Source organism: Haliotis cracherodii, unplaced genomic scaffold, assembly GCF_022045235.1.
Source record: "Haliotis cracherodii isolate W230 unplaced genomic scaffold, xgHalCrac1.p SCAF_16, whole genome shotgun sequence".
Lineage (NCBI taxonomy): Eukaryota > Metazoa > Mollusca > Gastropoda > Lepetellida > Haliotidae > Haliotis > Haliotis cracherodii.
In genome coordinates this window covers 10,264,104-10,289,314 of record NW_027266271.1, presented here as the reverse complement: position 1 = coordinate 10,289,314, position 25,211 = coordinate 10,264,104, and the positions used below count along the sequence as shown (strand labels likewise).

Below are 25,211 nucleotides of genomic sequence, written 5' to 3'. Positions count from 1 at the left end.
CTTAAAATAAGTGTAACAACTGCATGTCATGAGTGATAATGATTCAGAAATGTTTGTCACACTTCACAAAATCCATAGTGTAGCTGTTTGTAATGAAAATCTGTCATACACCTACCACCAGATCAAGTGGAATTGTGTATGACAAATATTTCTTGAACAAATGATACAATCATAACGTTCTTATGTGAAACACAGTCAGATACCCTGATATGATAACCACACTAAAGAACAGAAAGACCATTTCCATTCATGACCTTTGAGTTGATCTTCACAGTGGCAAAGTCAATGTCTGCTGATTTCATGAACCCATCGTTATAGCTTTTCCAAAGAAAATTGAAATCTAAGGCTGAGGCATTGATCTTCCCAACACAAGATTCTTCTGATCTATGAGTAGAAAACTGACTACAAGCACCGCCGGTCATGTCAACAGTCAGCCTCCTGCACCATCTCAGGAAAGTCCTCAGAAACAGTTTCATCAGAAGTGCTCCCAAAAAGGATTCTCTTTTCCCAGAATGCTGCTCTGGCTGATATGGCACCACTGCGGATTTTGGGTGTCTTTGGTCTTTCAGTGGCAGAGGTATCAGGTCCTGGCGAAGTGGCTCTCAAGACCACCAGCTCCTGTTCATGATCTGCTCTTTGGGGCACTGGAGTTGCACTTCTGGCTCCAGTTCTAAGAGATGCTGAGGCACGAGGACTAGCAGAGTCAGATGTGAAGGAAGAGGCTGACACAGGAAGCTGTGACTGTGTAGTCAGGGTGATGTTGGAATGGGATATGTTTTGGGAGGAAGGGGATGGTTCTGGGAAGATAAGAACCGGTTCCTTTCCTGGTTCCAAATCTTTGTAGGTGGCTGGTAGAGAAAGATCTGGAGATCTGGCTGACTGGGAAGTTGAAGGAGGGCTGACTATTTTATTGGCTTTATGTGTTTCACGTTTTGGAGCTTCAAATGTGAAGTTCATTGAGGAGGAGCTAGTTTCAAGAAGAGATTGGTCAGGAGAGTAGTTGCAATCATCCAACTGAGCTGGAACTGAAGATCCAAGCTCTGTCCTTCTTAGTCTCTCCAACTGTTCTTTAGGAACATGTCGAGCAGTGATGCTGTGAATCTAGGGAAACAAAGAAGTTTTTGGTTACAATTTACATCATTTATTAAAAAACAGCAAACACGTTCTAAAATATTAGTCCTTACATGTACTTGACATACTGGTATAAAAGCAATTTGGTGTCACTTTCACAGCCTCAAAACTGATACTTGTTGAAGAAGAAACTAAAAGATCATTTAGTTACAAGTTTTTGAAAGGCATTTAGAAGTGATACACATAAAGAAGAGAATTTATGTATGTCAACTTCTTTATTATGAGGATCACAACATTTCGGAGTATATGCTAACTCCTTCATCAAGTGAATAAAGGAGTAAGCATATACTCCAAAACGTTGTGTTCCTCATAATAAAGAAGTTACATCCATAAATTTTCTTCCTCCATTACAGTGATAATACTTCCTATTTTCTAACTTTGTAAACGAGTGACCATGAAACATGAAATCCCGTAGATATATCACTATCAAAGGTATATGCACATATACAAAGGTGCATCTAGACTAAAAGTATAGGAAATTGGTACAAAACCTGAAAACTTGAAAACCATTACCAAAGATTTCAAAATCTAAACTAAAATCTTAATTACCAGACACAAAAAATGAAAAACATTAACATTCATTTATCGAATGGGTTATTGAATTAATCAAAGTATTACACCTAATTAATCAGTGAAAGGGTTCTATTGTGAACCATTTATAAGGACTGAAATAATTTCATTCAATAATTGCATGTTACAGTTATAATAGCTTTATTTAAGCTGCAAATTGACAAAGTTGCTGATGTTCTGTATGAATGGATTTTGATAGATTTTCAGCAATAGGTCAACCTGGGCTATAGTCAAACTAGCAATATCAAGCTGCAGCAGGTGAACCTAAGCTTAAGTAACACAGTTGTGTGATGCTACTCAGACTGATCCTCCCTCTTCAAGAGTGAAGTCAGCTTCAGTGAGTGAGTGAGTGAGTTGGGTTTAACGCCGCGTTTATCATTATTCCAGTTATGTCGCGGCGTGTCAGCTTAATGTGGGAGGAATGCCCAAAGTGATGCAGGTCTCAGACGTTTACCACTTCGGTGAAACCTACAAGTACGGGTATGGTGCTGACAAACCTAGAAACATAATCAGGGCGAACTGGAATTCGAACCCACAATCATAGGTTTCTGGCGTGCCAAAGGGACACAACTCTTCACAGCGAATCGCAGCGCCTTAGACGACTGGGCCACCCGTGCCCCCTCAGCTTCAGTAAATGAGTGCGTAGAGTTTTACATCACTTTCATAATATTCCTGCAACATCATGGCAAGGGACACCAGAAATATGCTTCGCCCATTAGACCCATGTTAGGAATCAAACCCATGTCTTCGGTGTGATGAGCCAACGCTTAAACAACCAGGCTACCCCACAGACTGTTGCAAGCAGCACATGAGACTGTCTTTGACTCCCAAAAGGGATGGAAACAGGGAATGGTATATTTTCACAAACACTGAGATTGTTTGTTGCCGTGAAGTGTTAATGCTTTGCGTATATGAAAGGCAGATACAAGTTGTAAAAATGAGAAATGTAAACTAAAATATCCTTAAAAGCACTTTGAGTCAGAAAATTTCAGTTTTGTAAACTTCTTTCACATGCAATTCTATAAAAAAAAAAACTATAAGATAAATTTACAAGATATAGTCTTACTGAGTGAATATATATTTGAAAAAATACAAAATAAACTTCCAACACAGTAAAATATTAAGAAATTTAAATTCTTTCTAATCCCTTCCAAAAATACTAACTACCTCAATCTTTAAACTGTTGTAAGAAAAATATTAAAAAATGATAGAAAAACAAGAATGATTGGATTTACCTTTGTCAAATCATTCAGCATTTCTGTATACAAGATACACATATGTACAGCGACTGCCTTGTGAACATGTGTTTACGACAAATAACTGAATCATCATTTTCTTCACAGAGTAAAGCAGTATAAGCTGTGAGTAAAGCTGTTAGTCTGTAGATCACACATTTGTGTTACTATCTCCTTAAGATGGAGATCTAAAAAGATGGAACAAAAGTTCTGTGAATGTTGGTCCCAGTATGCTCCTTTCCTGCATAGAGTCCCCTTTGTGCATAATGCCTAATGAATAAAATATTCAAGAGTTCGAAAAACATTTACCTTTGATATGTTTGTACACAGATCAATCAAATTATGATAATTCCATTGAAAACCTGGAATTTCTACTTTTTTTTCAAGAATAGGCACTTGTATATCATTTCTTACAAATTCTAAATTCTACATATTCTGATGAAAAATATATATCTGAAGTCAAGCACAAATTATATACTTGTTTGTCAAACATTCTGGTGAATAGTGATGACAATTTGTTTTCAGTTTTCCTTTCACTAAATAACAACATTTGCTCATTCAAGCTTACGAATATTCGGAATCATTCAATGGATTCTGCTTTTAGAAAATATTCGGAATCATTCAATGGATTCTGCTTTTAGCAGAGATTTCTTATGATCATGGACATGGTCTGGTCGTTTTTGTCTTGCTAGAAAACAATATTTCAACATTAATACACAAATTATCTCCAAACAATGTTTTAGATCAGACTGAACAGACTTCACAGGGTCACAGACTTGAGTTTTTAGTTATTTTTATTGTGAATCTTACTTTGTTGGACATTTCTGCCAGAAATGTTAATATAGTATTGGACCCTTTTGCAAATGACACCAAAAATGTATTTCATATTGATTCTGACAAACAAGTTAGATAATAATAGCCAGTAGATAGATTTTATCTGTTGCTTTTTCTATGCAGGAGAGGCTATGTTAATCATATTAGACAGCTGAGCATAGTTCTGAAATCTACAGAGACATTACACGTCATCTCATGATCTCATGTTAATAACACTACTTACCACGTCAGCAGATTCAGGCTGCAAGTTTTAATTACAGTTTAATCTACTATATCTTCATAAGCCACTAACACTAGACACAGTGAGTTCATGTACTGCATTATTCAGACATATATCTGATTACATGATGCTCCAGCGAGGCTGTGCTCAACTGGTGTTTCTGACCTTCACCTTCATACTTCAAAAATGTTATCAAGAAATGAAATAGATTTTGAATATGTATGTTTCAAAGAATAAGACATTATTATAAACAAAACATATTTAGTTTAGTTGCAACCATAACTTTTTAATTATGCTACAATCAGTGTCCTAAAACGAATTTTTGTAGTTTGTTTTTTATCTGAAACAGGATATTGTCTGTTGACATGATCACATATTGCAACAGAATTTGATATTTCCGAAATGTTACAGCTCAAATGTCAGGACTTGTTTAAAATTATCTTACAGATTCTTAACGCAATAAACTGATATACAACCGCAACTTCAGTAAGACTGAACACACCAGCTTCTGGAAACTCAACTGCAGAACAAAATACTAAAAAGAAGGCCACCTAAATAATGTAAATCTAATGTGAAATAGCCCCAAAAGAAGAAACGTCCCTAATACTTTGAAAAACATATTACACAAATAATCCCACCATTTAGCTTCCTGTAATTAGGGGTGAAACCTTATGGTCTTGGTTGTCAACATCATTATGGTGCTTTGGTCCTCCAAATGAACAAAGGACTCATAATAGACATCATTTTGTAACTTCCTGAATATATACAGGCTTTCCATCCACTGGTAATTAAGTGTATGGGAGGGAAAGAGTGTTTAACTACTGTTACCCCTTAAATTAGCTCAAACTATCCTCAAAAGAAACCTTCAATAACAAAACTATTTCTTCTGTTTATCAGTTTATTTCAAAGAGGTCATCTATAATTAAGAATCTCAGTAAAAAAAATCATTAAACCTTCGATCCATTGTTAAAAAAAAACAAACTTCTCTCTAAAAATTGTGTATGACCATAAATTAACAAAACATGCCATTATGATAATATATACATATGAATCATGATTAATCATTTACATATTTTAGTTAATGGGATATTGTTCTTGTACTTCTAAAAGACAGTAAAACTAATACGAAACCTTTACTAGATCTGAAATATAAAGTATTGCAATAAACATGAGACAGTAAGCAATGATAAACAAATAAGACAACATAAACAACCCACAACAACTACAGCAATGTGGAGTGATTGATTATTGTTTTATGCTATATCTGATGATTTGACATCAACAAATGTGCAATACCAATTAGAAGCAGTTAATGCCAATATATATTGGTGGATTGGGGGACATCCTCTATAATCCAGTGTATGTTTCTTCATTCCATTTTGATAAACAGCCTTGAGCGATTCAACACCATAGTTTTGAGCCTAAAAATAGCTGGCCAATGAAAATTAGGACTGCAAGACATTTTGTACTTATGATTGGAGTAATGGAGATGGTAATTTTACTTCCAAAACAAAGCTATGGTGGCAAATGGGTCCTGGGTATTTACAAAGATAGATGGAGATATTATACTCTGGACAAACAAGGATGATCGGTGGACAAACATGACATTATTATACTATACAAAGAACAGTGTACATCAATCTCCTCATTGTTGTTCACCAGCAAGATTCAGTTTGATGAGAGAGTTCATATTTTCAATACATATTCAATGCATATTCAGTGGTATGCAATGCAGCATGAATAACAATGGTCTCCTTTCAGACCAGAATAGTCATTACATTTTTTTAAATGAAAATAATACATTATTAGTGAAAAAAAAATTGTACTAATCCAACTGTAACATTGTACATGTGTGTATATTCTTATTATACAACCACATGATGTTTCATAAAGTGTTTCAACAAGAAGTGATAGACTTCCTTGCGTCAGCCTTGACAACCAGGTTGTCAAAGAGAAGGATAATTGTGATGAAATAATAACTTTCTTTGCTTAAATTCTCAACTGAAGAATGGCAACAGTTATTTAAATCAGCCATGGTATTCCAAGGTGACAAGGCTCAGAAGCATGTTTAGTATCTGTCAAAAGACTTCACAGAAACAAAATTCTGTTTGCATTATCATATTTTGTGATTCATCACTCATCAAACTGATCCCATGTTAGCTACAAGAGGAAATTTATGTACAGGACTAGTTGTTAGTCGTCACATGACATCACAGTTCATCACAGCCAAAACATTAGTAGTAATACACTATGTACACAGCATGACAAAACACCGGCTAAACAATCAACAGAAACCAAGCCATAGTACTCAGAGGTGCCACTGTTTCCCATTTACTGTTTCCCGTATACTGTTTCTTATTTATTGTTTCTCATTTATTGTTTCCCATGTACTGTTTCCTTATCCTTTCCCATTTACTGTTTCACACATATTGTTTCCCATTTATTGTTTCCCCATTTACTGTTTCCCATTTACTGTTTCACACATATTGTTTCCCCATTTACTGTTTCCCATTTATTGTTTCCCATTTATTGTATCCTATTTATCGTTTCTCATTTACTGTTTCACATGTATGTATTATTTCACATTTACTTTATCTGAATTTCATTGAAGTACGAAGTATGCACACAAATAACGAAATTGTATACTGTTTGAATATTCAACAAAAGAAACAGTGGCTCCTCATTTACACAGTTAAAGCTCCAAGCATCCCACTTTGTTAGCCACGGGTAACGGGGCTATCCCATCATGCAACTCCATAAGCAGTGACTGTTAGTACATGTTAGTAACTGAGATACATATGATTCATCAGTGTCGGCAAGAAATGCTGTGATATCTCTATTCTGCATAACCTATTTATAATGAAAGGATAACATTTTGCATCCAGCTTTGTTTAGGTACATTCATCTTACCCAAAATGCAAACTGATTATTTTTTTTATCTTAAACATAGACATTTCTCAAATTTGGCATTGTCAATATTTTTCATAAACACCAAATTTGGCATGTCCTTCCAACAAATATATATAAAAAACCCTTACTCAAAGTATTATGACATTAAAACGCAAACTACACATCACTTAAAACGAAGTAAGCATTTCTTGTTAAGACACAGTTCACATGAAACAGCCAACAGTCCCTATACAGCCAATATGCATGCATGGACATAGCAGTGATGACACTTTGCTGCAAGAACCCTTTGAAAATGTCCAAAATCCAAATTTGTAGTGATTTGGGGTAACTTACAACTTTTAGCAAGATTCATCTCTACTAGTCATATTACAAACTAAATACAGCACACATAAACATGGAAAGATGAGAGTCTTTTCCACAAGGCAGCCTCAGTGCTAGGACATCCTAGAGCTACGTCCTGGTAGAAGAAAACAAGTTCAAGGACTACAATTCCTGCTCTAGGACCTAGAGTTTCCATCCATAGCTGTAGCAGTGCTATAATCAACATTTTGTTGATTTTCATTTTGAATTTTCAGTCCTCTGACATGTATGTTATTATTGTCCTTTGACCATCATAAATATAAACTGAAAAACCAGTCTTCTATCCACCGAAACAGATTAAGATTTAGCGTAAAGGGCAATATAGCTGTGAATATTATATAAACGGACCACTGAAAATCAGTGACGACACCAGGTGTTCACGAAAAGGGTAAGGAGGTCCTGCCTTCCTGGTATCCCCATTCACACAATTTGCATGAAAATGTAAGAGTCCATAGTCATAGCACTAAGGGCCACCTTGTTAAACAAAACAACAAAGCTTAAGCATATGTACAACATTGGTCTGACGATACCAGCTCTGCAACGAAAACCACAATATTGTGATCAGTTTTCAGTGCCAAGCACGATCTGACTTAAGCATATGTCCATGTTCAATGTTAACTGGTTAAATGCTGGTCAACAGCACCCAGTGAGACAGTTAGATTACACAGTGCACAGAAACCTACTCTACATGGTGGGGTTATAGGCAGCCATGCAGCACTGGAAGCAAACACAACACAGAGAAGTCAACAACTGCTAACCCGTTGGAAGGTTCCATCACCAAAGTCCTCTTCTTTTGGTTTGGAGAACATGGCCCGCAGGCGATGAACTGACGGAAGCTCGATTCCAGAATCGGCGTCAAATTCCCCTCGGCTCTCTGGAACCTCATCCTCACAGGTGTGTCCCACTAGGACTGTTGGGGGAGGACGCTCTCGGATGGAGGACACGCCGGAGTCGATGGACAGTCTTGGAGAGGACAACTGACTGTCTGCTCTTGGGGAGAGCGATGACTCTGATGATTCATGAAGACGGTTCACTGTCTGCTCAATGGTGCCAACCTGGAAATAAGGAATGAATTCAGTTAAAAGTTGACTCTCTGCTCATATTCATGATAGTGTGGCGGTTTCTTGTAATATATCTTTGCAAGCCATAATCTTTTATGGTAAAATTTCAAATATATATTTGAACTGGATAATCTAAAAGAAACTGATTATTGCTACGTATATCATTGTAGTCTGTGTAATAAGAACCAAACATTATCATCTTTATTTGGAATTAATCATTTCTGAGAAGTTGAATGTAAATGTATATCGATGTAAATAATACCCTAATGAGGTGAGGTGAAATGGGTTTAACGTTGCATCCAAGATTATTGCACTTATACATCAACGTGCATGCACATGTGTGTGGCTGCTTGTACTAGTCCGGACTAATGCCGATCTTATAGAGCTAGCCCACTGAGATACCATGCCACACAGCTGAACATGAATACCCCACTCAGGCACAGTGTACTGACATCAAACCAACCAGATCTTGTTTTAACCCACTGATGCCAAGCATCAGGCTGGGAAACAACAAGTACCATCTTTTAACATCTTTTGGTATTATACGGAATACCTGTTTTCAACCAACAGGACAACGCAGCTGGCTATCAGTGTTCTTTTCTGATCAGACCAGTATTCACATTTTTAAAGAGCTATTCCAATCTAGGACTAAAATAATATCTGAATTAATAAAATAATATTCTGAATTCAGAAAGGACATGCATAAGGGTTGTTAAATATTATTTTTAAAGGCAACCCACAATCATTACTAAAATATCATTGTTATGGCATGCAAATTAGATATGTCTAACCAACTACATAAGCTACAGAATCAATGTTTCTTCAAAACAGATTACACATGTTTGACTTTCACAATTTCAATGTTACCATAAAAAAACAGTTTAAGGCTATGCAATGATCAGTTCTAGGCCATGCTCTAGTGTTTATCACAACCTGTCGTTCACTCTGAGCAACTTGTGCAACTGCCTTTGCCACTTCATCTTCCAGTTCTGACATTTGACCTTTGCCAGAGGTCACTCTAGACTCAAGGTCACGTACCCGATCCTCAAGGCTGTAAACTTTTCCAGCAGCCATGTAGATCTAAGAAAAAAATTAAGTGTTCAACAGGGATGTTCTCTTTGTCCTTATGAATAAACAGTAAAACAAGTTTTCAACATATCAACTCTCCAAAATCATTCAAAAAGGAAATGACTGTATCGTATCACTGAACCATGAGATGGGATTTGACATAACTTGTTCATTTCGGTGGAAACACACTTGTCAAAAGAAGTGGAGTGTCTGTACTGTCTTTGAAACGTGAAAGAAGACAAATACAAAAAACAACGCAAGCCAAGAAACAAAACAAACAAATGATCAAATATCTGCCTTGGGATACCTATTCCCTCTGTACAAAGTCAGCAAGCATTTCAAATCTATATGAAAATCAATTAGATTTCATAAAAGTCCTCAGATATTATTCAGATATCAGATTTGATACCAGATGAATCCTTATTCAAAATAAGAATATCTTTACAAATTCTCACCTGCTCTTCTGCATTTTCAACTGTTTCTTTTCTGTTAACAATTTCGGCCTGAGGGGAGTAGAAATCTGTTTTCACCTCCCACTTTTTCTTCCCTCCTGACTTCAACTCGTAATCTCTGCCATAACGACTATCATCCAAATCTTTAGGCCCACAGTTGACTTTTTCTTCCTTAGCATCTTCATTAGATCGATCATGTGGTTCATCCGGCAAGTTGAACCTCACGCTCGTTGGCGAGAGGGCTCTTTGTCGACGTCCACTCGACGAATCATACTTTCTACCCAGAAAATCTGACATGTCCGATTCAGTCTCACCAAACGAGAACTCCTTCACATTCTTGAATTGATTTCGCTGATCACTAACGTCCTGAGTGTCATTTGAGGTAGCACCATTATTTTTCCCCGAATCATCATAGCTGTTCAAAAACAGAAAGGAGTCAGTGGACGCCGTTGACATGTCGTCATTGGTATTGTTATTTCTCGTGTCCGTCTTTAGCGTATCCCCATCGCGGGGAGTACTTGTCATGAAATCGTCACTCGGTGTGTCTCTCTCATTCTGAATAATTTCCTCCGCTGTGCGTAAAACATTCAAAGCGGATGACGTCAACATGCGAACATTTTTGGCTGCTTTCTCCTGTCAAAAGAAATGATTCTAATGAAGGCAATGTCACCCAGGCATGAAATTAACGATGTGAATTTCACAAAGGTTTCAGTCATTAAGTCTGTTAGAAGCAGGTTGATGTCAATCATATCCGCAAGGCCACAACAAATTGATCACTTGTACATCACAATTTACACTGTCTCTTCAATTAAATGAAAATTGTATCATTTGTAGTGATTTTATGACCAAGCACAGATTACTACACCTAGCTATTTAACTACCCACTTTGCCCTTGAAAGGATTGCATATACTGTTTTATGGCAAACCAGTCTCTCTGCTGAGGATCAGTCAAAGAATAAAACAGCTTCAATAAAAATCAAGTGAGTGAGTGAGTTGTGCTTAACGCCACTTTTAACAGTATTCCAGTTATATGGCAGCTTGTCAGCTTAATGTGGGAGGAAAGCCCGAAGTGAAGCAGGTCTCAGACGTTTACCACTTCGGTGAAACCCACGAGTACGGGTATGGTGCTGACAAACATTGAAACATAATCAGGGCGAACCGGGATTCGAACCCACAATCATAGGTTTCTGGCGTGCCCAAGGGACGCAACTCTGCACAGGGAATTGGGTGCCTTAGACGACTGGGCCACCGGTGCCCCCTAAATATCAAGTATCTGATCACTGATACTCCATAAGTTTATAAAATGTAAACAAAATTAATTAACCAAATCTTCAAAAATTTAAGTTGTTACAGCTTAAAATTGCCCGCGATCGTCAGTTTAATAAATATCTGAGTACCGGTACATATATTTTAAGACATAATTAATCGGGTGTAGGCCAAGAATTGTGACTGAAAGCTGTGCACTGTTAGTGGTCACTTCTTACTACAAGTATATGAGTTAGTGGTGGCTACTTAAATAAATATATGAGTTTGATGATTTTTTCATTCATGCCAATTTGACATGAATCGTTAGTAGCTGTTTGGTAAAACAATGAAAGAGGAAGGATTTCAAGAAAACGGTGCAGTAACATGAAGGGAGACGCCTTCCAATTGCTTGAAACTTGGTCCATGCGCAATGTTCAAACACACATCGGATTCCACAACCCTGGGTTTACCAGGAGTAATTGCATAAAAGTGTTAAAAAAAGACTCACTCTGTTAATATTCCCTACTCAGCATTGTGAGAAACAAGTTTTAAATTTAACAGTGTATGTGTTTTACATTATTATTTACGATCACAGCACTCAGTCCTGGTCCATTCAAACCAGTGGTCGAGAGTGTGAGCACCTATCCATCCTGACTGTATGATTCCACATAAGGAGGTATGTCTGATTTGTTTGTTTGTTTGTTTGTTGTTTAAGACCGCACTCAGCAATATTCCAGCTATATTTCGGCGGTCTGTAAATAATCGAGTTTGGACCAGACAATCCAATGATTGACATCAGGATTGGGATACAATGACATGCATCAACCAAGTCAGCAAGCCTGACCACCCGATCCTATTAGTTGCCTCTTACAACAAGCATTGTTGCGATTTAAATCAAGCATGGGTTGCTGAAGACTTATTCTACTCCGGATCTTCACAAGTCGAGTCACTGAATGTATATTGATGCTTCAAATCAGCAGCTATTTCTTCTAAATATTGAGGTTATGACAACCAGTGGTTGATAGCATGAACATCAATCTACACAATGACTCACAGTTACACATAATTCTGACTCCATGGGTAGAGTGTCTAGGGAGCGGAATGTGGGTGGGTACGAAAAAGAATTTAAAAGATGGGTACGCACACACTCACACCACTATATATAGGCCAATAATTTCAACTGACCCCACCCCCAAATTCTTGCCCTCAGAAGATTAAGCAATATCTTACCCTTGCCCTATATTCCTCTATAGCTTCAAGACCTGATGTGTCACCAAGTCGGTCGTCAAGACTAAGGTTGTTATTTTCTTCATCAATCTTCCCCTCCAGGGTGGTGAGCTCCTGGTCCATGATATCCAGATTCTCGTTAAGGAATGACAGCTGCATGAAGCATTTAGTATTTTGTTAGCACATCGGAAATATTTGGAGCTCTCAACTATGATGAATCTACATGATTAATAACAATTAGTAAAGCTAAATGCAACTAAAATATTAGTCTGTCTCACAGTCCCTGAACCGTATTATTTTCCCTTCAACCCAGTCCTTTCTGTAATGCATTAGTTCTGAATGAAGCAAGTCTAGATTTTCCTACATCACTGGGGCTTCTTTTCAATTTAAATGCTGCTGCTAGTTTCTATCAAAATTATATATTTTCAGAGGCTGAGGGTTACTTTACTAAAATATGTTAACATATGGTACTTATATCTGCTGAAGAGGTAATACTTTTAATGATCCAAATGCAAAAATATCTGTTCCACATTAATTGAAAGAAAAACTTCCTAATGCAACTAGAAATTTATCCTTTTTTGTTACATGTGACAATTTGGTGTCTTCCTGAAACATTTCTATTTTTTAGTTTTATATTCATTTGATTTCTTTGTTGATGTTTTTCTGTTTAACGCTGCACTCAGCAATATTCCAGCTGTATGACAGTGGTCTGTAAATAAAAAAATCGAGTCTGGACCAGACAATCCAGTGATTGATATCATGAGCACCAATCCACGCAATTGGGATACGATGACATGCATCAACCCTGTCAGCGAGCCTGACCACCCGATCCTGTTAGTCGCTTCTTACGACACCTCTTACGGCAAGCAGGGGTTGCTGAAGACCAATTCTACCCTGGATCTTCACAAATCTTATATTCTTTTGAACATTATGGAGGCTTTATGGCCAGGGACAGAAATGTTGTAGCAAGAAGTAATTTGCTTGTAAGATCATCATACGAAATAAGATTTTGTTTAAAGAATGAAGAAAATATTCTAATAAATATAGAGACAGACCCCAAACGACAATAAGAGTGCAGTAATACACAGTGAATGCTTCTTGTATACAATTATAAAATAAGTAATTTTGACCCAAAAGTCGGTCAACAGGGGGGAGAGACATATTTTGAAGAGTCAGCACAAATGCATCATGATAAAATTATCCAACTGAACTGACCTCCTCGGCAGTACCCAGCATCCTCTCTGCTGTGGAAGTGATGTCACTGCGAGCAGTCAACACCTTGTCACTCAGGTTGGTCAGATTCTGTTCATTCCTACTCTGTTGGAAGGAGGGTGTTGATGAAACAGTCTGCTTCTCTGTCGGTCGGATGGAATCTGTTCATAAAATACGAATTACATTGAATGTTGCATGGAATACAATGGGAATATAACAATGTTATAAAATTATACATAAAGTTAGGTTATCAGTAATATCACAATAGAATATTATAATCTTTTGAGTGACAGAGTAAACCCCCTTTAAAAGTCACTGACACTGACCACCTGATCCCCAATACTAGTAACTACTCTGACCTGTTCTGTGACAAAATAACAAAGTTCCGAGGATCCAGACAAGGCTAAGGGATGCAACTCTTAAAAGAGAATTGCAGTGCGTTAGATGACTGGTGAGTTGGGACAACCAATAGAAGCAAAGGTTGCCTGCCACACCTCATGCATGAAGCCACACCCAAGCACAGTGGTGATTTAGCAACACCACTGCCACAGGCTAATTTGCATATCATGCATAAACAAACACACTTTTCTGAAATCAGAACATACTGGCTTAATGCAAGCTAGCCTTTCGGTGTTACGGTTTTGCATAATCATATAGATATGCCACAACTGGGACAGTTTGTTGCATGACAATATAGCTTCATACATCAAAGTGGTCGTATCGCTAGCTCTCCATACGGCGTCAATGACAGCACAAGCAGCCGTACAACAATGTAAATAAAGGACAACTGTGGAAATAGTTTTTCACATTTTAGTATATTTTCCCAATGAAAGTTAACCATACTATGACACATGTTAATCTCAATGAGTAGACTCATCAAAGGTGAAACATATAAAAAACACATGCAATATCTTGAATGGATTGTGAAAGATGTGACGAATCGTCACTGGCCTGTCGCAGAGGTACTATGTTGACCGTATGGAAATCTGGGTAGGAGAGTGATCTGAAGCCTATGCCTTACAAAAGAACATATGTACACCTGGAAAAATGTCAAGCACAGCTTAGTTTGTAGTCCATATGTTTTGAAATTTTGCCCTTTCAATATTCAGGATAATTTTTTTTTACAATGAGACATACTCAAATTGAGTGAGTGAGTAAGTTTGGTTTTAACGCCGCTTTTAGTAATATTCCAGCAATATCACAGCGGGGGACACCAGAATTGGGCTTCACACATTATACCCATGTCGGGAATCGAACCCGGGTCTTCGGCGTGACGAGCGAACGCTTTAACCACTAGCCTACCCAACCGCCCTTACTCAAATTGAAATACAGAAACCGAAAACAACTAATCATTGACAAGTTTTGTTACTGCTTCACAGCAATAGTTATTTGACTATCCTTTCGTCTGTTTACTCTACTTCCCTGTATCATATGAAATGACTTGCAACTATCAGGAGGAGCACACAGTGGTCTTGTATCATCTGCCCAAGAGGTATCAGATGTAAACTGGACACTATTTAAAGTGAGACAAAGGGCCAAAAGATACATGGAAATTTCGGGATAAATGAAAACAAAAAAGGAATAGCGCTTAATTTTAGCAAGTGTAAATAAACCTTCATGTCAAAGAGCTCCAACTCACCCAACTGATCTGACTCCACAATAACTTCGGCTGTAGACTTTGTATTTCCTGCAATGTTTTTGGCAACAACTGTGTACTCAGCATCATCATCAAGGGTGGCATTGTCGATTGTCAAAATGTAGTCACGGTTCCCGAATTTTTCTGAAAACAAAAACAACAAAACCATAGAATCTTTTTCGGTCAGCAAGCATATTTCAAGAATAATTCCTTTTACTTTTTAAACAATCTGAGTGAGTATGATTTTATGCCGCTTTTAGCAATATTCCAGCAATATCACGGCGGGGGACACCAGAAATGGGCTTCACACATTGTACCCATGTCGGGAATCGAACCCGGGTCTTCAGCGTGACGAGGGAAAGCTTTAACCACTAGGCTACCCGACCGCCCCTTAAACAATCTGAAGACTTATCACATTCTTACCCAGTCTGCAAAATTTGCTGTTCTTCAGCAATTTCCCATCCTTGTACCAGATGACCCTTGGTTGAGGGTAACCTTTGACCTTGCACCTGAACTTTACACTCTGACCCTCCTTGACCTCAACATCTTTGATATCCTTGATGAACTCTGGCTTCTTGAGTTCTTGTTTGTTGTCTGAAAGAGGAAGGGAATGTGATCTGAGTGTCTGTTACATGACAGGATGGGGAAACTGGGAAGATGCTCCCTTCCTAGCTGTGCTGATTCAGACTTAGTAAACACGTTCATCATGTCCTCTTCACACCCAACTAACTCACAAACCTTGCGTTTTCTTTTTGTCTTTGGGGATTAGCAAAATTAATCAAGTGAAATTATTGTTTTTCTTAAATATGATATACACAATGCAAAAGAAAGTTCATTCAATTGTCACACACATACATTTTGACCATACAACTAGCTGTTTGTAGTACTTTCCAATGTGTTAATATCTCAGAAAAGGTCTTAAGTATTTGGTGTAAATTGACGCAAATAAAAATGATGCCAAACACTTTTAAAAGTGAAAGACTCTTGATAGGAGAAAATGAAGCACTGTTTAAGATTTTCATTTTCCCTGTAGCTGACACCTGCATCATCTCCAATGCCTCAAAGAGCATGTTTGTGCCAAGAGCAGGTAAGTCTGCAAAACACTGTTAAAGTGGGAATATACATCACAGTCTGGCACCAATTTTCAGTCTAGGTCTTGGTCTTTGTGGCTCCAACTGAGAGTATGTCTCTGTGTAATCATGGTCATCCTTTACTGCTACTTTCAGACAAGTACTAAAATTTGTTTTTTGAACGACTTGCTAGAACTACATATCATACATGTATTCAACATACCTGTGATGGTCACTATGAAGTACTGTGTGCACTTGCCCTGGTCACTCAGGGCTATACACATGTACTGGCCAGCCTTCTCCTTGGTCAGGTTGAACAGTGTGATGGTGTGCTTGTCCCCATCATTGGTGACCTCCACGTCCTCAGAGTCCTCCAGTTCCTCCACCTCCTTGTCCTCACGGTACCAGAACACATCTGTAAGGGGAAATAACTCAATAACACATCTGTAAGGGGAAATAACTCAATAACACATCTGTAAGGGGAAATAACTCAATAACACATCTGTAAGGGGAGGTAACTCAGTAACACATCGGTAAAGGGGGGTAACTCAATAACACATCTGTAATAGGAGGTAACTTAATAACATATGTAAGGGGGAAGTCAAGAACATGTGAAGGGAGACAAATATATAACACATCTCTAAAGGGAGGTAACTCAACAATATATGTAAGTCGCAATAATTCGATGATGAAACACCAGTATGAGGAGATTTCTTACTGATAATAGGCTGCACAAAGGCCAGATTCACAAAGCAATATGAGTCAATAATGCCTTCAACTTTCAGTTATGATGACACTAAATAATTTGAGCAATGGGGCCTTGAGCAATACTGGGACAAATAAGGCAACAACAAAAATAGTCTTGGTTCTCAGGCACCACTCGCATCATTATAAAGTCTGCCGCACGTTTTGTGTTTATTTCCATTTTCAAAAAAATATATATAATCCTAATACTTGAACACAATGCACAAAAACAAATGAAAATGGAAACAAAAACGAAACTTGCAATGAACTTTACGATGATGTGGGCAGTGCCAGAGAACCAGGACTATTATTTGTTTTTAGCCTAAGATGTATGATATGAGATATGAGTAAATGAGAGAAGACAGATTATTTTGTACATGAGCTGAGGCCCTCCTTCCCACATAATTCTTGCTACTACTTGTACATATATACGAATGTTCCTAGAAATGGCGATGATCTCAATTCCAGATGAAACAAGCTCAAGGTGCTCTATGCCCATGTCAGCAACATGTTCATGTAAAAACAGAAAAGATCCAGAGACACAAACATGCATGCACTTTCAAACACAAAGCATTGTGTTCATCTGTCAAAGAAGTGATACAAGCCTTTCAAGTCCATATGAAATATAGAAAAGATGAAGATAGTGTTGAGGAAAGATGAAGTATTACATAAAACATGACACCAAAATGGGAGACAGCTGTCTGCTAACACTACACACATGCACAAACAAAGTAAATAATATCTGTTGCCACCATAAAGAAACCAGACACAAAAATAATGACCAGGCAGCAGGTTTATTTTTAAACAACTTCATAAACAATTTTGCATCCCTACCATGGCAGGGGGCCAAGAAATGGTCTCGTACTTATACCCATGGTGGGAATAAAACCTGAATCTTCTGTGTGATGAGCAAACACTGTAACTACCGGGGTACTGGTCGATCATATTGTTTTAGCGATCGGTTAGGAAATCTGGATTTTAAGGCTGGGACGAGTCCAAATTTACATCCCGGGTACCTAACTCCCTATTACCCTCCCCTACCCGGGTACCTGCTGTAGGTCTCAAGAGATGGGTACAAAATGTCCGATTAAGAATTGTTTGAACGGAGATCTGGCAAAAAGTATTTAGATACACATGTAAACGGTCACGTATACACTATAGTTGATGGAAGCTTTATCTTTATTTACCGGTAAACATATAAATATAAGAAGGAATGCATGCATATTGTCAGAAAGAAATGACATCAGCGAGTTTTTGTCATAAACAATATATCGCGTGACTAACCACGTAGGCCTGTGGATACCCGGGTCCTACCAAGGATCCACCTGGCCAGAGTACCCAAGTTACCTGTCCCAGCCCTACTGGGTTTACACCCCTTTCAGCGTTATTCCAGCCAATTTACATTGGGGAAACCAAGAACTGGCCACACACATTGTACTGAATGGGGAATAGAACTGTCTCAAGCGTGAGGGCTGAACGCTGTAACCACTAGGCTAAACCACCACCTGAATAATGCTGAGAATTTACACAAAGGTCCACAGTATTCCAGCCAGCCTTTTCTTAGAAAACCCATTTGATTATTTACCACTATTGTGAATTAAGCATGCAATGATCTGATGCTGATAAACACGGCTCAATCGATATATTTGTATCCACAATCATTTTCACAACATTTTCATCTCTGCACAGCAAATGGCATGGGCCACAGCCGTTATCCCTTCTATCTACTTCTTTGAGTGAGTGAGTGAGTATGGTTTTACACCGCTTTTAGCAATATTCCAGCAATATCACAGCGGGGGACACCAGAAATGACCTTCACACATTGTACCCATGTCGGGAATCGAACCCAGGTCCTTGGCGTGACGAGCAAACGCTTTAACCACTAGGCTACCCCACTGCCCTACTTCATTGAGAAAAATGTCTTCAGAAAATCAAAATAGAAAAAAGGACCAAAAATATGAAAGTAAAAAGACTAAAGACTAATGAAGTGAAGTAAAGACATCTAGATACTCTACAGCATGTGGAAGACAAAACAAAGAACTAGAACGATACTTCCTGGAATCTTCATGGTTGAATGGAAAAATAAATAGGAAAAACATATTATGGCCAATACAAGATGACTCAATGATACAGCCGCCTGAACCATGTTTAAACTATAATGATGTATTATATAGAGATATATTTCAAACAAGCTTTGGTCTAATGTCCATGTATACAATACTGTCTGTAAATGTGGGCAATATGTCAATATTTTGTAGCATAATGGACATCCTCAGCACACAGGGGAATGATTTCAATAGATACAGATATGACATGTGGGTTGTAAGATACTATTACTTGCACAACTAATTATGGATTGTTGACAGTGAGGAGGACTTAGGTTAAAAATGAGAAGATTTCATGGTGTGGTGACATCCAAAATACAGGATTTACGGCTCTGATGTAGGTTTGATGTACCAATTCCTGCAGCTATAGCATTGTGATTTGACTTAAACCCCATCCCTTTTGCAGTGATGACAACTTCAAGAATGGGCTGGAGAATAATAAACTAATAGTGATAACTGACCCAGTCCTTGACAGTAGCCGGTAAAGAATCTGATGCAAGTTCAAGCGATCAAGGCTGCAACATGATCCCTTGTAATATGAAAGGTTGACTCTTCATAGCATGGGTTACTGCCATATTAGTTTACTGAAATAATATTTGCCCTGTGTGCTAAGGATGAACATATGGATATCAACAGCTATGCATATAACACTTCATCCACCTCTCTTACCAAGTTTTGGTGGATCTGAAAACAATTATTATTCATAGAGAAATAAACAGATGACAATGCCAGCAGCTAATAGTATTTTGTCCTACACTTTCAACCCATCATATCTGATTTCAGCAACGGATTTACTCGAAAAGTCATCATGTCAGAATTCAAATCTTTATCAGAAGCTGGTTCATCAAAATAATTGTTGGGAGAATTTTTAAAAAATCCCTTTCTGTTCACAATTTATTGCGTAGTTAAATATTCAGGAAAACATATGTTTTAGTTCTTCATGTTACAAAAATTGACAAAGAAGTATGGCTGTCGGAATCAAGTTGGCTGTATTATTGAATGTATTAATGAAGTTTCATGAACAGATCTCCAGTATTTTGAACACATAATAACATGAAGAAACAGCTTTGACAGTCAGGATCCAATTGTCAATAATTTTATTTTGTTAGTATAAGTATTCTAAATAATCTCTTAAGTAAGCCTATGCATGAATATTGCAAAACATTTACAATGAATGGATCACTTACCAATAGCCGAAGTCCCTCCGACTCTACATGATATTTTCAGTGGCTCGCCTTCTGCAATGCTAACACTCTCTGGAGGCAGAATAAACGTGGGATCATCTCCCTCAGCAGGAACAAATTCCTCTGTTAGCTTCAGCGGTTCCGGATCAGCTTTAGAGTTGGTGCCTTGTGGTGTTGTCCCCACCCCTGCATTATTGCGTCCCAGAATTGGACCCGACTCAGTTCGAAGAGCACCAGTTAAGATTTTAGAGTTAACCCCCGAGTCAGCATCGGAGTCTGTCTGCGCAGAAGTTGTTGAGTGTTTCCGAGATATCCTAGCAAGTTCCTCAGAGGTTTTTGCGTAAAATGTGTTTTCATCATCACTCAAGTCTTCTGCACTTTGTCCCTGAGCGTCAGTGTCCGAGAGGTCAGAGAGCTGGTCAGCATCCCTGGAGACAGGTAGAAATAATTTATTGATGCATAAAGCGTCTGATTGCTACTGATAGAATGTGCTTTTCATTGAAGCGGATGAGTGAGTATGATTTTACACCGCTTTAAGCAATATTCCAGCAATATCACGACAGCAGACACCAGAAATGGGCTTCACACATTGTACCCATGTGGGGAATTGAACCCAGGTCTCCACACATTGTACCTAGGTACAGGTCTTCGGTGAGACAAGTGAATGCTTTAACCACAAGGCTACCCAACCGCCCCATAGTGGATGTGAGTGAGTGAGCGAGTTTGGTTTTACGCCGCTTTTAGCAATATTCCAGCAATATCACGGAGTATATGACAGCATGTATTCTTAATGTGGGAGGAAGCCCAAAAGGGACCCAGTGCCCACATGCACAAAGCAATGTTAGCGCTAAGACTGTTGTGAGTCTATGGTAAAGTATGAGAGTTATGATAGTCTTAGTGCTAAGGTAAATTTGTGCAATCGGGCCCTGGTCATTAACTTCTAACATTGGCATGGTGCTGACAAACCAAGGTGATAATCAGGGCAAGTCTGGGATTCCGACCAACAATCAGTGGATCTTGGCATGACTAAGGGAAGCAACTCATTCCAGCTAATGGTGATGACTAAGCCACCCATGCTCATATTTGAAGGATGTGATTATCATCAACAATGTTTTATAGTTTCTTTAAAGAAATAGTTATGAAAATAGTATTTATTCATTTTACAATGCTTTTATGACATGATGAAATAATGTTTTACTGCTACAGTCTGCATCAAACAGCTGGCCTGGAGCAGGCAAACTAGTGGTCAAAAGTGTGAGCATGGATCCATGCTGTGAAAGTTAAATGATACCCAACCAACCATGTCACAGCTGACAGATGGTCTCACCAGGCGGACACCCATCCATATATAACCTTTTTCAGCAGCCATTGTGACCACCCAATACTCATTCCATTGACACATAACAATATTCAGGCTCCTAGCACCATGGCAAAGCTTATTTTGTTTCTGAGGGTAAAAAAACAGTCGTGATGAAGCCCTTCAAATGGTCATCTCACAGGATGCAAACATAGAAGTACCTGCCCACCAGGATATCAACTACAGCTACTGATACTATACCCACCAAATGCTAACTAAAAATAATAAATTTTAATCCTAATCTTCACACAACCAGCCAAGACATTATGTAACTCCAGCATACTATCAAATGAACAGAGCCCTAAGTCTGGAACACAATGACTTCAGTACTCAACTCTTGCTTGGGATTAAAGAATTTGACTTTCAGAATTTAATTTGCAATAACTTTTTTCTTTTTTTCCCCCCGAGTTTGGTTTGATGTCGCTTTAAAAAGTATTTCAGTTTTATCAGGGCATGTCAGCTTGATCCGGGATTAAAGCTTGAATGGCTGCAGGTTTCAGACATTTGAAACAGAAGGGCACAGGTATTATGCTGGCCAAAATAGAAACATAATCAGGGGTGATGCAAACCCACGATCATATTTCTGGCATGCCTTAGGGCACACGTGTGAACAGCAAATTGCGTCGCCTTGGACGACATGTCACCTGCGCCTTCTTGTTCCTGGTCACTAACTGACACTGTGAAAACCGATTCTGTAGATCACAACAGTTGAGTAGTAAAGCACATCAACATTTGCATTATTTAAGCGTTTTTTCCCACACCCCCAAAAAGCATTTCCAAAGCATCGGCTATAACAACGACATCCCAAGCATCAGCTCCAGTGGCTAAACAATGTGCCTACCAAATCCCAGTGTCACAGACGCTGTAGACAAAAGAACAGACTCTTTTACAACTGTGAAAAACACACATCCCTGTTATGTACCTAAATTACTTTTTCCGTTATTTAAATACTTATGCAGGTAATTTAAATTGTAACCACATGGTCACTAAACAAGTTGGAGACTGTCTTTTGGTTTCTAATGGGGTGGGTTTCTGTGGTATTATCTGAATCAAAAGTGCATATTAAACTAGCATTGTATTGAGGTTGAAAGTGATCACATTAATCCTATAACTGCTGAAAAGATAAGCTATAGTAAGGGAAGTTTGATAGCTAAAGTGCAAGTGCAAATCATCCAAGTACTATCCAACCCTGCAGTACTAGTGGCCACCACCCAAGTCCTATCTAACCCTGCAGTACTGGTGGCTACTATCCAAGTACTATCCAACCCTGCAGTCCTGGTGGCTACTATCCAAGTACTATTCAACCCTGCAGTACTAGTGGCCACCACCCAAGTACTATCTAACCCTGCAGTATCGGTGGCCACCACCCAAGTACTATCCAACCCTGCAGTCCTGGTGGCTACTATCCAAGTACTATCCAACCCTGCAGTCCTGGTGGCTACTATCCAAGTACTATCCAACCCTGCAGTACTAGTGGCCACCATCCAAGTACTATCCAACCCTGCAGTACTGGTGGCAAACACCCAAGTACTATCTAACCCTGCAGTACTGGTGGCCACCATCCAAGTACTATCCAACCCTGCAGAACTGGTGGCAAACACCCAAGTACTATCCAACCCTGCAGAACTGGTGGCCACCACCCAAGTACTATCCAACACTGCAGAACTGGTGGCCACCACCCAAGTACTATCCAACCCTGCAGAACTGGTGGCCACCACCCAAGTACTATCCAACTCTGTATCACCCATAGTGACCACTGATCCCCTCATATATGACCAGGAGGGACCTTTATGCCAGCCAGTCTTCACAGATTAACCACAGACTACCTGATCTATTACAGTCAACTATTAAGACATGCATAGGTTAATCAGGACCAGTTCCACACGTGAAACCTAGCTAACTAATTCAGTCATGTTACAATAAAAGTCTAATTCCAACCAGTGTTACAGAAAGCTGTCAACTCACCTGTTTCCAACCTTCGGCACAAAGTCATCCTCTGGCTGAGGAACCATCATGTACAGTGGCTTCCCTTCATCATTGCCAACCCGTCGATTACCCAGGTTGTCATAAGGAGAGACCATTCCCTTGAAGATCCAGTTCTCCCGTCCCGGCTTATCAGTGTCGTTTGCTTCATCCTCCAACTCCTCCTCTGTTTCCTCAGGGATGATTGCGAGATTCATTGACAACAAGTCGGGGTCGATTTCGTCAGTATCAAAGTTTATATGTTCAAATTCTGAGAAATCAGGTAGAGGTGGTTCAGCATTATGGACCCTCTCTGCACTCGAGCATCTAATGTGGAAGTCCTCAGCTGCTTCGTCTTTGTTCAATGTTACTTTTTCAATTGGCTTTTCATCAATTGGGCTCAACTGCTCTTCTATATCACGTGACACTGGCGAGGGACGGGCTTGTGTCTTTTTCACAAAGCTTCGCAATTCTTCGAAGTCTTTTACAATATCACTAGTCTCATGTTCTTCAACATCATCACTGAATCCACCATAGGAATACCTTCCATCAGGCTGATCAAGATTTTCGCTTACCTCCCTTCTATGATTCTCTAGTATCTGAAGATAAAAATATTTCATGAGAAATATTTCAAACATAACTGATAATGAAAATCACATAAACAGAGTATCTAAACTTGACACTCAATAAGGCAAATAATGTATTTGCATTTGTATATTATAAAATAATATAGTCTGTAAGATATAAATAATAGTGAAACATCATTAAGTCCAAGGTCTGTTTGTTTTGTTATGTAACGCCATACTCAGCAGTATTCCAGCTATATGACAGCAGCCTGTAAATAATCAAGTCTGGACCAGACAGTCTAGTGATTGATGAAAGAACGATTCAGGTTGTCTGGATAAACGGACACACCGTTAACCAAGCCCCCTGGCCTGACAACCCTGATCCATTTGGTCAAAGACGTATAGAGTTGTATATGATTTGGTCAAGCAGCATAGGTTGCTGGGGACCAATCCTAACCTGGAATCCCCACGTGGATAAGTCCCAACTGCAAGTACCATAACATCATAACATCTATACAGCAGGTACTTTGAGACAAAAAGAGTGTCCACATAAACATAAGTCTGATAAGGATTCTGCAGAGACCTCAAAGTTATATCACCTTAAATGACCTATCAATTTAATGGAGTTTATAAACAGTGAGTGAGTGAGTGAGTGAGTGAGTGAGTGAGTGAGTGAGTGAGTGAGTGAGTGAGAAGGTGGGTGGGTGAGTGAGTGAGTGAGTGAGTGAGTGAGTGAGTGAGTGAGTGAGTTGGGTTTAACGCCGCTTTTAACAGTTTTCCAGTTATATCACGGCGTGTCATCTTAATGTGGGAGGTAAGGTTTATGTACAGAGGAGTCTTGATCCAGATACTGAGTGAGCTGCTTTGAACAAAATATTTCAGTTATACCACAGCATGTCAGCTTAGGTGTTGGGCATTTATCACTTTGCTTAACCCCATGATCACAAGTGGGGTTCTGACTAAGCAAGACAAATTCACACACGACACAGACTGATAAAAGGGAGACAACTCATGTTGGTTCTTAAAGCATAAAATGATAAAAGAATACAAGACTACGACAAT

General features: G+C 38.7%; 1 protein-coding gene across 9 annotated transcripts in view; it reads right to left on the bottom strand.

The window, feature by feature from the left end:
• Window positions 1–380: 380 nt before the first annotated feature.
• Window positions 381–25,211, bottom strand: part of LOC139463811 (uncharacterized) — a 167,100-nt gene continuing 142,269 nt past the window's right edge. For 6 of the 9 annotated variants that reach the window (XM_071245135.1, XM_071245137.1, XM_071245141.1 and 3 more), the window contains 12 exons: window positions 23,587–24,182; window positions 20,268–20,692; window positions 16,455–16,646; window positions 15,585–15,755; window positions 15,165–15,305; window positions 13,529–13,686; window positions 12,317–12,466; window positions 9,845–10,474; window positions 9,255–9,401; window positions 8,019–8,315; window positions 3,994–4,011; window positions 381–1,101 (listed from right to left, as the gene is read on the bottom strand). In XM_071245135.1, the coding sequence (XP_071101236.1) occupies window positions 424–1,101; window positions 3,994–4,011; window positions 8,019–8,315; window positions 9,255–9,401; window positions 9,845–10,474; window positions 12,317–12,466; window positions 13,529–13,686; window positions 15,165–15,305; window positions 15,585–15,755; window positions 16,455–16,646; window positions 20,268–20,692; window positions 23,587–24,182 (3,603 nt within the window). In that variant the 3' untranslated portion in view covers window positions 381–423. The remainder of the gene's footprint in view (window positions 1,102–3,993; window positions 4,012–8,018; window positions 8,316–9,254; window positions 9,402–9,844; window positions 10,475–12,316; window positions 12,467–13,528; window positions 13,687–15,164; window positions 15,306–15,584; window positions 15,756–16,454; window positions 16,647–20,267; window positions 20,693–23,586; window positions 24,183–25,211) is intronic. The other 3 variants (XM_071245142.1, XM_071245140.1, XM_071245143.1) reach the window with 3 other exon arrangements.